The sequence below is a fragment of the Pygoscelis adeliae genome, unplaced genomic scaffold (genome assembly GCF_000699105.1).
Source record: "Pygoscelis adeliae isolate BGI_AS28 unplaced genomic scaffold, ASM69910v1 Scaffold141, whole genome shotgun sequence".
Taxonomy (NCBI): Eukaryota; Metazoa; Chordata; class Aves; order Sphenisciformes; family Spheniscidae; genus Pygoscelis; species Pygoscelis adeliae.
The window spans coordinates 3,267,446-3,280,510 of record NW_008824231.1 but is presented as its reverse complement, the minus strand read 5'-3'; the positions used below and the strand labels follow the sequence as shown (position 1 = coordinate 3,280,510).

General features: G+C 37.0%; 1 protein-coding gene across 1 annotated transcript; it reads left to right on the top strand.

Moving 5' to 3' along the window:
- Window positions 1-2: 2 nt before the first annotated feature.
- Window positions 3-11,776, top strand: FAM76B (family with sequence similarity 76, member B; the record flags this gene model as incomplete). Its single annotated transcript, XM_009334876.1, has 9 exons — window positions 3-40; window positions 363-417; window positions 1,954-2,109; window positions 3,039-3,235; window positions 5,054-5,101; window positions 5,298-5,378; window positions 6,055-6,190; window positions 9,536-9,637; window positions 10,294-11,776. Coding segments are annotated over 9 exons (903 nt in total), but the record flags the coding sequence as incomplete, so codon positions are not given.
- Between the last annotated feature and the right edge of the window lie 1,289 nt (window positions 11,777-13,065).

Genomic DNA, 13,065 nt, shown 5'->3' with positions numbered 1-13,065 from the left:
GGGGGTCCGTGACCTGCCGGTCGGAGTTCCAGCAGGAGAGGTACGGGGTGGGGGGTCCGTGACCTGCCGGAGCCCTGCCGCGGGCGGCCGGGGGGCCGGCCGCGTTCCGCGCCTTTGTAACGGCAGAAATTGACGCCGAGGGAGGCTCCGAAGGGGGCAGGACCGCGGTAGGAGAGCCTGCCCGCCCGCTCGGGCAACGCGAGGGTGCCCCGTAACCGCGGTTCCGCGCTAGGGTTGTTCCCCCGGCGTTCACCGCTTGCCGCGGCGCGTGTTGGCGCGTCTGCTCTCCGGGGGTTGCATGGGCAGGAATTCCAGGGTGCGTGGTGGTGGCTGGATTCAACATGATGCAATTTTATCTTTAGCAAAACTAATACGATATGCAAGAAGTGTGCCCAAAACGTGAAGCAGTTCGGAACGGTGAGTAGGCTCTTAGTTCTAAATATTGAAGTTAAGTTCGTTCACGTTTTAAATTAAAAAAAGTTCTCTTGGAACTAAACTTCTTATTTTCATTTTCTTTGGGGGGAAAAAAAAAAAAATTACCGTTCAGAAAGGTGACGAAAATTACTGGCAGCTCTTGATTTCCTTCGTGGCTTACAGTTTCTTTCTTCAAATTGAAATCTATTGTGATTATAAGTAGCTTAACGGTTATGAATAACTGCAGTATAGCTATTCATAGTAAAACCAATGTTATTTCCCTTTATGCATGTAAAGTAATTCTTTGCATATTCTCATAAACGCACACTTGACGGCAGAAAGGCCGTTAGCTGTCTGTGTTTTTAATGAGTGGTAAATGTGAAAATCTAATAATACCGCATACTTTATATTGTGTAAGTCTTAAAATTTTTAAATGCATGTTAATCATGTTAAGCTATTAAGTAGAAAAGATGTTATAAGTATTAGCAGTACGCACGTTACTTTGCATTTTCTCATCTTGAATTTGAGCTCCAGTTCCGTTAGAAAAAATAATTTTTTTAATATATGAATACACACACTGTATCTGAGCACCCTGCAGATACGAGTTTATAGAAGGTGTCAAGATAATCTTGTCGTGAAACAAATGCACGTAACTTCTCTATACTTGACATAAACCATATTAGATGAAATTCAGCTTATTTGAGAAACGTAACAGCTGTTGGTATGTAGTCAGGCATTTTGTGAATGTAAATGTAAACTGAACAAAGAACATTCTTTCAAAAGCTTAAAATGTAGCAAAATGAAGTGCAAGACAGATCCAACAATGTTTTTTATCAGTAGTTCATCAAAAAAAGAACTGCATCGAAGATAATCAGCCGTTTCTAACCTATGAATACTGACAGCAGTTTTATTTTCCAGCAGCATTTTATTCTGGTTGAATGTGTGATACAAAAGTTGATAACCTGACGTGATGGTATCTGAAGTTGTTTGGTGGGTGGGTTTTTTTGGTTTGGTGTTTGTTTTTTTTTTTTAGCTTCCTGCAGAATTGTAGGGATCAGGATACTAGTCTTGGAGCTGTATGGTTATCAAATCCCTGAGTAGTGCAGGGGAGAGGAATGTTTTCAGAAACTTCCAGTCTAAAATAGAACTTGATTACTCTTCCAAAGTTTTTTAAGTAATTTCTTTAGTAACGTAGTAAAACAGAGAAAATGTCATCATATTTAAAAAAAATTAAAAAGAGGCAGGGGTAGAGGTGTGTTTCAGACACCTCTACATTTCTGTCACGTTGCATGCATTTCTTTCATTGAATTATGTACCTGGATTTTCATGGAAAGTCCAGACTGGTTTTGACCATTGAAGGAACATCATTTTAGGGGAAAAGTTAAGTACTGAAGATAGAGGTGGTAGGAAAAAGGTTCTTTAAGATAGGTTACATGAAACCGTAGTAGTTTAGAAGCATCATTGTGTGATTTGAAATACCTGTGTTCATTTCAGAATCTGTAAATGTATTAACTTCAGTTCAACTTACCTGTTTTTCAGCCCAAGCCTTGTCAGTATTGTAACATTATTGCAGCATTTATTGGCACAAAATGTCAGCGTTGCACCAACTCAGAGAAGAAGTACGGCCCACCTCAGACATGTGAACAGTGCAAACAGCAGTGTGCTTTTGATCGAAAAGAGGAGGGAAGAAGGAAGGTAGGCTTTGTTCCACAGCTGTGATGGCTTAGGTTGACAACAGACAGCGTTCCTCCTTCGTAAGAGAAAGATTAATGGGAATGTATCTTAAGTTCATTAATATTAGATTAAAGTTGCTGTGCTTTACAATATTTGAATTAAATTTTGCAACTTGCAATTCTTAGGTTAGCTACTGAGCTAACCTAAAATTAAATCACTGTTTTTAAAAATAAGCTTAAGCGTAAGCCGACAGTCGTAGCTGGGGAGCAGAGGTTAAGCAGCTGAACAGTTCCCGGTGCTTTGATTTTTTTTTTTTATTTTTATTTTCCCATCCATTGGATCTTATGTATGTCCGTAACTTGAACCTGTCACTTTACCTCTTCTGATTTGCCTGCCTTGCCTTAAAGTGCAGCACCAGAGAGGTAGACTGCTCTGAGCAGCCCTTTGTGTTCTGTTTTCTTAAATAGCTTTGGTGAGTGCCACTTTCTCATTCCAGAAGGTGCTGAGGAAATGACCTCAAAAGCCTCTTGCCTGAACCCAAGAATAATGCTGTTTTTACAGAAGAATTTACTTGGTACAAGTAACACGTTGGCCGGACATCTTGATTCTGCCTGGAATACGATGGGTTGAGAGAGGGTACACGGTGTCTAAACTAAAAATGATTAGTCCTTTTATCACTTCTGTGATATAGAGCGAGTCCAACATTTGCTAAGACTGCTTTCTAGCATAACTTTAAATGACAAAAAGAAATGGAATAAGATTCACTTTACTAAAAGACAGTGTGTATACGTTGGAGATACGGTAGTGCTGTTTCATACCAAAGAGATGTCTGGATTTTTCCCAAAGGTAACAGATGAAGTGAAACAAATTTTTCTTGCAAATATTGAAGTACATCTTTCTAGTGCAAGTATACTTGGAAAAAAACCCTGCTATGAATTATTTCCCAAAAGGTTGATGGAAAGTTGTTGTGTTGGCTCTGCACACTGTCCTACAAGAGAGTGCTACAGAAGACAAAAGAACAGAGGAAGAGCCTAGGATCTTCACATTCTAACTCCTCATCTTCATCTCTTACTGAGAAAGACCAGCATCATTCAAAACACCACCACCATCACCACCATCATCATCGTCACAGCAGCAGTCATCATAAGTAAGTATGTCAAAAATTAAAGTAGCTGTTGGTACCTCTTCCTCTTCTGTGTTCTGTTAGTACTGAGATCAAATCAAAGGAGATAAGTAACGCTGTTTAAAATACGGCATCAAAAGCAGTAGCAGAATGTTGTTCTTCCATGGTCTGTCAAAATCCTTGTATTCTTACAGGGAGGTCAGCAAAAAGCAGAAATTCTTGGTGATCATCAGACTAGTTGATGTTAAAATTGGTAGCAAGTCTAGAAAAGAAACCCATAGAATGGCTATGGAGCAAGTTACTTGGGGATAAACTTGAATTTGGTTTTCTAAGCAGTAACTGCGGTGTGATAACTGCTACTTTACATGCATTTACCATGGGTTAAAAGGTGTGTATTGGCAGCGAGCACAGAACAGCTACTTTGCTCAGAATCCTCACCCTAACTTACTTCATCCAGACTTGTTTGTGCGCACATACTTGCAGTTCTGTCCTATCTTCTGCAGCTTTTCTCAGCGTGCCATCTCTGGCCGTGGGATCAGCAGCATACCGACTTTAATGTACAGACTAGTTTATCTAGTTACAAATCCCAGGGCTGATTTGTTTCTTATGCTAGTATAATAGTAGTCACAATTCTTATTTTCATTGGTAGGCTTACGGCAGCATAACTTTAGAACTACTTACATTATTTTTATTTTTGTGTTGGATAGTGCTGCAATGATAATGACCCTGACCCCAGACACAAACACTTTCTTCCTAAGCTTCGCTTTCCCAGTGCTTATAATTTTCCATTTTGACTGAAACTTGCCTCACTAAGTGTGACTTAGATAGAAGCAAACTAAGCTGGAATGATACTGTGAACGAGGAGAATACTCCATACATACTTTCACTTAAAAAAAAAAAAAAAAAGATTAGGGGTTTTTTTTAGGAATTTGAAGAAAATTGTTCTTGTCATGCAGGGAGTCATTGTAATGTTCCTGTTCTCTCAAATCTGTGCTGAAAATCAAGTTGCAACAAACTAAATCTAATTTAATGCATGTGGCAGAGATACAGTAAGGATTAAATAAAAAAAGTTAGCTCTTTACTACAGAATAGAGCTTCTAATATACTCAAGAGTTATAAAAGTAAGCATATCTCTACAGATCACAATGTTCCCAGTTTGGCACATTTTTTCTATAGGCTGCCATGCGTCCATTGCTTCTGGTCCAATAAATATGTCTCTTCTTCCCTGTCCATTTCAGTTATTATTAAGATGACACAATAGAGACAGTGAGGTAGAAATACAGATTCATGGAACTATTTCACTTAGTGCAATCTTCTATGTTTTACTATTCCTGTATCAATGGTGTTTATTAAAATTGCTTTTGAAATTATTGAAAAAAATCTTTAGACCTGAAAAGCGGTTATTTTCAGGGATCCAAAACTTAGCTTTGCTCTTATGCCATCACATAAGCACCACTTTAGGCAATGTTCATATTGCAGTATGGGAATCCCAGGAATGCTCTTTTAGACCAGCTTGCTGAGTACAAGATTAGCAATATAAAGTTCACAAAAATTGGGAGATACCGGAAAAAAGGTTTAGCTGTCAGTCTGGGAGTCTACCCCTAGTGTCTTACAATAGTGTAAACATTTAGCTAAGAAATATTTTTATAGCATCCTGACATAGTAAAGAGTGATCATCAATATGACAGATAATACGACTGTCCAACTGAAAATTCATAATTGGTCATTTTTTTATTAAAAAAAAAAAGGGGTGGATTTTTTCTCAAGTACAGATACCATTCACGTAAACTTAGAAATAATGGCATGTTTGGTCAGTTACCAAATACATTTCACGTATTTCAGAATCAGCAGTCTGAGTCCAGAACAAGATCAGGGACTATGGAAACAGAGGTAAATATGATATTATTTATTAATTTCCTTTTCATTTATCTTGCAGTTTTTGTTTAAAGGACTTTTTTCTTGCATTTCTGGCTAGTCGCTAGCGTTCCAGCTAGGAGCATGAGTTAGTTATTTTACATGCACCAAATGGTGATATTAGAGAGCTATATAGTATGAGGCTTTAGGTTTACATTTTGTTTGATTTCAGCCATAAATCCTCTGCAGCTATTCAGAATGAAACTCCAAAGAAAAAACCCAAACTGGAATCCAAGCCATCAAATGGAGATAGGTAAAGTTATATTTTTGTAAAGCTGAGCCATTTCAACCAAATAGAGCTCTGATTTGTGGCCAGTTGCTGCTTTTCTTTTTTTTTTTTTTCGGTCTGAAGAATGAGGGAGGTGAAACTATTGTCCAGCCAGACATGTTATTGGGTGGCATCTGAGTGCTGTCAGTCAACTAAATGACTTTATGAGCAGAAAACTGGCACTGTGTTCCTGCTTTTAAGCTGTTTGGGGCAAAATTAAATAAAACTTACGTATGAGGCAACAGTTATCAATGGAACAGTATTCCCTAACATGGGTGTTTCGTCAATTAGATGCAGGGTTGAACCTGCTGCTTTAAGCTGACCTAGTACCTAGAGAAGTCTTTTGGACCTTAATGTGTGAGACTGAATCTTTATTCTGTCTCTGGCCAAACAGTTGGTATAAAAGTAAAAGTGGCTGCTTCAGTCAAAAGTTATTTGTCCCCCTCAAAGCTAATACTTAATTATATTTCTGCAGGTGTATGTAATGTGTGCCATTAGTAAGGTAATTTGCCAGTTGCATCCATTTCTGTCAGGTACATACTTTTTTTGCATTAGTCCTTAAGGATGTTTGTGGAATTATTAAATATCCAATTTGAACTTTAAAAAAAGTTACTGGTTTTTTCTATTGATGTTGCAAGTAACTATTGTTTTTTATTTTTAGTAGCTCTATAAATCAGTCAGCAGACAGTGGGGGAACTGACAACTTTGTCCTCATAAGTCAGCTGAAGGAAGAAGTGATGTCACTTAAACGTCTTCTGCAGCAAAGAGATCAGACTATTTTAGAAAAAGATAAAAAGGTAAAAGTTGCTCCTGCTTAATAAGAAGTTTATAATTTTGTTTTCTGTTTTGTAGACTCCTAACAATGTCAAAATGGTGACATAAAACAAAAATCAGGTGTAATTTTTTTATATAGCAACTAATCAGATCTTACCATTTAACGGACAAGTTTGGGACTTTTGTATCAGGAATATATTTTGGCTCTAAGTCAAAGAGGAATTCACCTTACCTCACTTAAACCATTTGGAAGCTAGCCATCTGGTTCGCTGTTACTCGGGCTGTGTGCCACAGGTGATGGATAAAATGCCAGATGGTGGTTTGTATGTTTTACGTATTTTAAACTGAGTCACGGCAAAGATCCCGGATACCTACATAGGCTGATGGGCACACAAGATAAGAGGAGGATTAAGAGTAGTAACCGTTCTGAGGTTTAACGTAGTTTTTGTTTAGTTTTAAACTAAAGCAACTATAGCCATAGTTCATGAGCTGGTGTCCAAATTTGCATGTACAGTGTATGAAAATGGAATGTTTTGATTTTAAAAGATTGGTAGCATATGCATAGTGTAGGTTGTCAAGTCTTTGTGTGTGGTCAGAGGCTAGAAGAAAAGCTTGGATTAGATGCCTGGCAGTCAACAAAAATTAAGCAAAATAGTCAGGCCCAAAAGGCTGCAGTGAAACTGATACGAGAGATTCACCCTTCGAACAACCTAATGACTAACAAGAAAAGAGAAATAACCACAAATACATACTTTGTTCTGCCTTTATTAGAGCTTATTTCTCTGCCATCTGATTAACTAGATGCTTTTAAGATACTGTCTGACGGTGGCTTTAGAATGTCTGTTCGGGATTGGGTAGGTTATGGAATGGTATTAAAAATAATTAAATTTACTATATTTTCAAGTAAAAAATGTATTACAGATGCACGGTGGCCTATCAAAACATTGATCAAAACAAGAAAGGCTCATTGATCCTGAAAGGAAAATGCTTCCACTTTTAAACCATAGTTCAGTATCTTCATTTCTACACTTAAATGTGTTGTGTAAAGGATATTGAACTCTTTTTCGTTTATATATGGCCTCAAGTTGCGCCAGGGGAGGTTTAGATTGGATGTGAGGAAAAATTTCTTTACTGAAAGAGTGGTTAAACATTGGACCAGGCTGCCCAGGGAAGTGGTTGAGTCACCATCCCTGGAGGTATTTAAAAGACGTGTAGATGCGGTGCTTAGGGACATGGTTTAGTGGGCATGGTGGTGTTGGGTTGACGGTTGGACCCGATGATCTTGGAGGTCTCTTCCAACCTTAATGATTCTATGATTCTATGATATCACTGTTATAATATACCTAGTGTTGGAAGTACTTGCTATTTCAAGCCTTTAAGCGGTTAATGTGAAAGAGCTGAACAGTCTGTCATGGATTCTCTTTAGGTATTTTCTTCAAAGGACAGACATTACGGCCCTGATCTCTCTCTTATAAAGCCAGTAGAAGATCATGAGTCAGTAGGAAATTCACTTATCTCTTTTTATATTGATCTACTGGGCAAAGCTAACAAAAGGGTTAGGTAAGGAAACGTCACCTACTTCTGCGTAACCACTGCAGTAATTTGTTTTGTGCTGTTTCCATAGGGAGAGCATCTAATAATTTTAATATCCCCACTGCTAAAACTATTTAGTTGACCTCAGAGTTCTTTGAACTTAAAGACTCCTTCAGGCATGATTTACTCACTTTCAGAATGTCACTTTCTCTCCCCCTGCCCTGGCAGCTGAAGAAAGTAAAGCTGAACACATCGTACAATGTTTGCATAGCTGAAAAATTCACAAGAAATGAATGCACTGCAGATTTTTTTTTTGACTGTGAGATAATAAATGTAAAGACATGTACTGGGATAAAAGCCTGAGCCAGACCTGTGGCAGATTCCTGTTAAGATCTTGTCCCAAGATTTGTGTAGGGATGGCATTTGAACAGTTTGGAGTGCTCCAAAAGAAAAACCTTGGAAATGTGTAACGTATGGCAACAAAAACAACTCAGTACACCAGCTTTACAGACAACACTCATTCATCATTTTTTGTTAGGAGTCAAGATCTCAGCCACGTCATTACCAGTGCTTATTGTTTGCAGTACTAGCCTTGTTTCGCTTTCTGGACAAAATGTTAGTGAGACACCAAGACATTACCGTGGGGCCCGGAGACTTGATCGTTAGGAAGGGACCGCAGTTTGCTGAATGTTCACAAGTAGTGTGTTTGCTCATCAGGTTGTCTACTGTGGTGCAATACTACCACTAGTTTTTTTTGATATTTAGTTTGTGGTATGTGGTTTTTGTACTGGATCCCCTGAAATTTACAACAGCCCCAAGTACCTACCCTGTGTAGCAGTCTGTGTACAGTGAGGTATATGTCCTTGTATCAAGATGCACTTTATTTAGGACCATTTGATTGACATTTCTTTTGAATACCTTGTTTTACTACATGTGATTTGACACATACTAAGGTTGGTAATAGCAGTCTTGGTAGTCCTTTTAGGAATGTATCCTCTGGTTTGTTATAGCGAGCTGCTTTGCTAGCGAAGAGGCTTCATTTCCTGATAAATCCAGATTGACCGGAGAGGTTCAAAATAGCCAGGTGAATCTGGGATGCTTTGAGGAACTAAACTTCTAAAGCTTCTGGGTCCATATACAACAAACTGTTAGTAGTTCACCCAGCTGCACACGCTTCTAGAAGAAGCGTTCAGCTGCTTCAATAGAAGCATATCACACTGCCTCAGTGTATGTCATCTGGATCTCTGCCTGTCTCGGGAGAGACCCAGTGGCAGCAATACTACACCCATACGCTCAGAATTAAATCGTAAGTTGTCATTTTAATTACACATTTCTAATAACACAGTTTAATTCACTGTTGTTGTGGATCGAGAAGCAGTGAAACTCTGGAATGTATACTTCTGTTTAGGACAAATTGTAGCATAAAAGGACACAAAGGAATCCTTTCTGTTGTCTTTGTATGGAAGATTTTTCATGCGTTACCATACCATATACTGAAGAGACGTAATTGAAGATTGTGATAAGAATCTCGCAGCTGAAAGAACAGCTAAGATTATAAATGGTTAGTCTTGTATTTGATTTTTTTTTTGTTGAGGATTAACCTTTTTTATACCAAATTCTGAGCAAACAATATGGTTATACAGTTGTATTCTTCATATAAAATAGACATACTTACTTTTCAAGCCACTTCTCAAGTGCTGAGCTGTCAATACTACAGTAGTAAATAAATACAATGTTTCCTCAGATTCCTGAGGCTTCCATAAAGATTTCACAGATTGATTAGAAGATGTATACTGTAGCAGTCCAAGGAATCTTCATAGAATTCGTGTTTTCAGTTGACAGAACTGAAGGCAGACTTCCAGTACCAGGAGTCTAACTTGAGGACAAAGATGAACAGTATGGAGAAGGCTCACAAGGAGACTGTGGAACAGTTGCAGGTGAGTAATTGCTTATCAATACTTGACAAATACTTCAGATGGAATTATGTATTCGGGCTGTTCACTGAAGCAATGAAATAGTACCAAGTTCTTGAATGGTTATTTCCACGTTTTACTTCGGATGCATTGTACAGCAGTTCTGCAGTCAACTGACAATCTCTGTATGAATTAAACTCACTGTAAGAATTGCTTTCTAACTTTTAAGTGACAGAGGCTTACCTCATATGCTTTCTCAAAGGTCATGTTATTTTTTGTGTCTGTTCTCTGATATCTAATCAGTTGTCAGTGTGCTATTGATCTGATTTAAGGGATTAGCGTTAACACAGCTGACAGGTAAATGTCTCTTGTTAAAGCATACTTTATCAGGAAGAAAGCCTGAATTAGTTGCCTTATAAATCACAGACTGAACAGATAACTCGGTGCCTCAGATACTAAATTTTGCAACACAGGAAATGTGGTTACCTTTTCTGTTAAAGATGGAATATGCATGTCAGAAAGCATGTACAAATCTTTGAAAAGTGATCGTTGTTATCTTTGAATATTTTCAGCATGTACATTTTGAGAACTTGTTTCATAAATGCAATGGAAAATGAGTGCGTGACACTACTATCTGAGATGTTTCAGTAATTCATAAAACTTTTTTATCTGTATTGCAGGCCAAAAACAGAGAACTGCTCAAACAGGTTGCAGCATTGTCAAAGGGTAAAAAGTTTGATAAAAGTGGGAGTATACTAACATCTCCTTGAGGAGCTGGTTATTCCAGGGGTTTTCTACTCAATGTAAATTTGAGTAATTCTGTGAAGCCCTTAAAATCCTGTGTAGTGAAAAAAATATTTTTGCACACCAGATTAGTTGGCATGTTTCCTACACGTTTTTATAATTAATATGCAGCTTTTTTTAGTTACTGTTCAGATTAAATACTTCAACTGGCTTGAAGAATGTTTTTATTTTTTTGATATTGGAAACTTTTTGCCAGCAATAGTATTAAACAATTGCATAGAGAACATAGCAGTGCTCTCTCTAAAAGGACAACATGCAATAACAAACTAGGTGTACTTTTTACAAAGCAGCAACTGAGTCTTTTAAACTACACTGATGTCAGCCAAAAGTTTATGAATCTGCAGTGATGCTGAACACTGGTTTCTGGCAACTGTTCTTTTACTTTGTATCAAAATATAAATTTAGAATGGAAATCATGGTGCTCTCAAGTGAAACTAAAAGGCATATATGTATGTGTAAATACAACGATAACTGTTATATTCTTAGTTATAACAAGTAATTAGTGTTTTACATTCTTGTGATAGGGATTTACTGAAAGATTATCTATTGTACAGTAACAGAGGCAGTGTGGTTTTTGTAAGATTTACTGTAGATTTTTCTTGCAAGTGCCTTTCTCCAACTGTTTATTTATAGGAATGTTGGTATTTTGTACATAAGGTTTTTATGTTTTAAAATCATGTTTAATAAATGTTTTATGTAAATATAAATGTGTGTACAGAGGAATCTGAAACAAAGATCAAAGTGGCTAGTGCAGTGCTTGAAGCAGCATTAAGAGCTAGCTAATTGATGGACAGTGAGTATTGGCTTTAGATAACCTTCGTAGCATGTGTCTGTGAGGTGTAGAATTTTATTAGTGCTGCTCATGCCAAACACTTCCTGAACAAAAAACGAAATGTTTTCCACCACAGTGGTTTGTTTATATATTTTTTTTCCCATTTGGCACAGCGCTAATTGTAATTCCATAGCAGACATTGTACTCCCAATGTTACATCCTTAATTAGTGATATACACTCAAAGTTTTAAAAAAAATTATTCCCCATTCTCTGATTTAATGTAATTAGTTTTAACTTACAGTGATTCTTCTTAACGAATTGCAAGATTCTCATCCCTCAGTAAAGATACACAAGGAAAAGAGAGTAGCCAAAACTAATCGTCTTGAAATTAATTAAGGGAGTGGATGTGGTGTCAAAGGGTGGATTGTTTTAATGTTTTGGGTAGATTTTGATTCTAAATTACATCAGTTTAAGTTTAGCTCTGCTCCTAATGGACATTAGTCATATTCAGATATTTCTATTAAATATAATTTAGTATACCCCAAGGTCTCTGTTCAGGAAGGTGAGTTACAAATCGGCATAAAGTGAAGTAGACTTACGTAAGGAATGGTGTGGTTCAGCTCTGGGTACTGATTGGTAACAGTGTAACTGCTTATATTTCAGTAACCTCAATTGTGTAGAAAAAGCTACACACCTTTTAATTACAGAATTTAAATCTAAAGTTCCTAGGCTGTCCACCCATGTTCTGAACTATGAACACCTTTTCAGTAGTTCAAACAAGTTCCGGCAGTGACAGACTACTGAATAATTTCGAAAAAATCAAGCTATCTTGTTTCATATGGTATACGTGTATTTTTATACCCTAAAATCAACTTTGTATGTTTATAAATACTCTTCTTTAAACTTGCTAAACTAGGGTAAAGAATGCTGCTATCCTTTGGGGATGTTATTATTTTTTTTAATATACAAATTTATGACTTTCATTAATTCAGAGTTAGTATTTTGATAATGGTTTTTTTCCAGTTGACTGGCGACCCATGTTTGGTGAAATTGGTTTTAAAACACAGACATGCATAGCAAATTGAAATATTTGAAGTAAGATCACTTAATGATACCTGTTCAAGCTGCAGTAAGGACATTTTAAAGGAACAAACTGAAGTTCTGTATTAGAAGTAATTAACTTTATAAATCCCAGTCCAAAAAATTTTTAGGGGCTTCACAGTGTTTAGTTCTAATTAAATACCTGCAGGTTTTCTTCCATAATCTCATTTTTAACATGAATTTTTTGAAGTTTTTAAACTAGCCAACTGAATCCCAGTCCTGAAAATAGTGTCCTGGAGCTGTAGATTATTGACATAATAAACTGATGTTCTTTAAACGTGGATCTGCGAGGAGATTGTTGTACTGTATTGTGCTTTTTAGCCTGTTTCCAGATGTTAATTAGCATTGACCAGTAATGGCCATTTTGGCTCAAGTTATTTATGTATTTTAAGCCTGTGAATATCGCAGCCCCCTTTTAGATAGTATGTCTAAATACGCGTTCTGCAGTGAAGCTATTCAGCTGTCCACATGTATAGACTATTGAAATACTGTACTGGCACACATCTGACTGTTGACATTTTGTACCTTTTCTAAATCCAATGTTTCACAATAAAATCTTGTCAAAACATTAATCTGTCCTTTTAAAATTATTCAGAAATTCATATTTCATGTTAATCCTTCACACTATGTCACTCACTAAAAGTCCGTGGCAAAAAAAAAAAGGCAGAATTTAGTATTTAGATTTCTGGGAAGATTAGACACCTTGGGCTGTCTACAAATTGTAACAAATTAGAGCTCCAGATTAATTCCTGTCAAGAAAATATATTGCTTTTC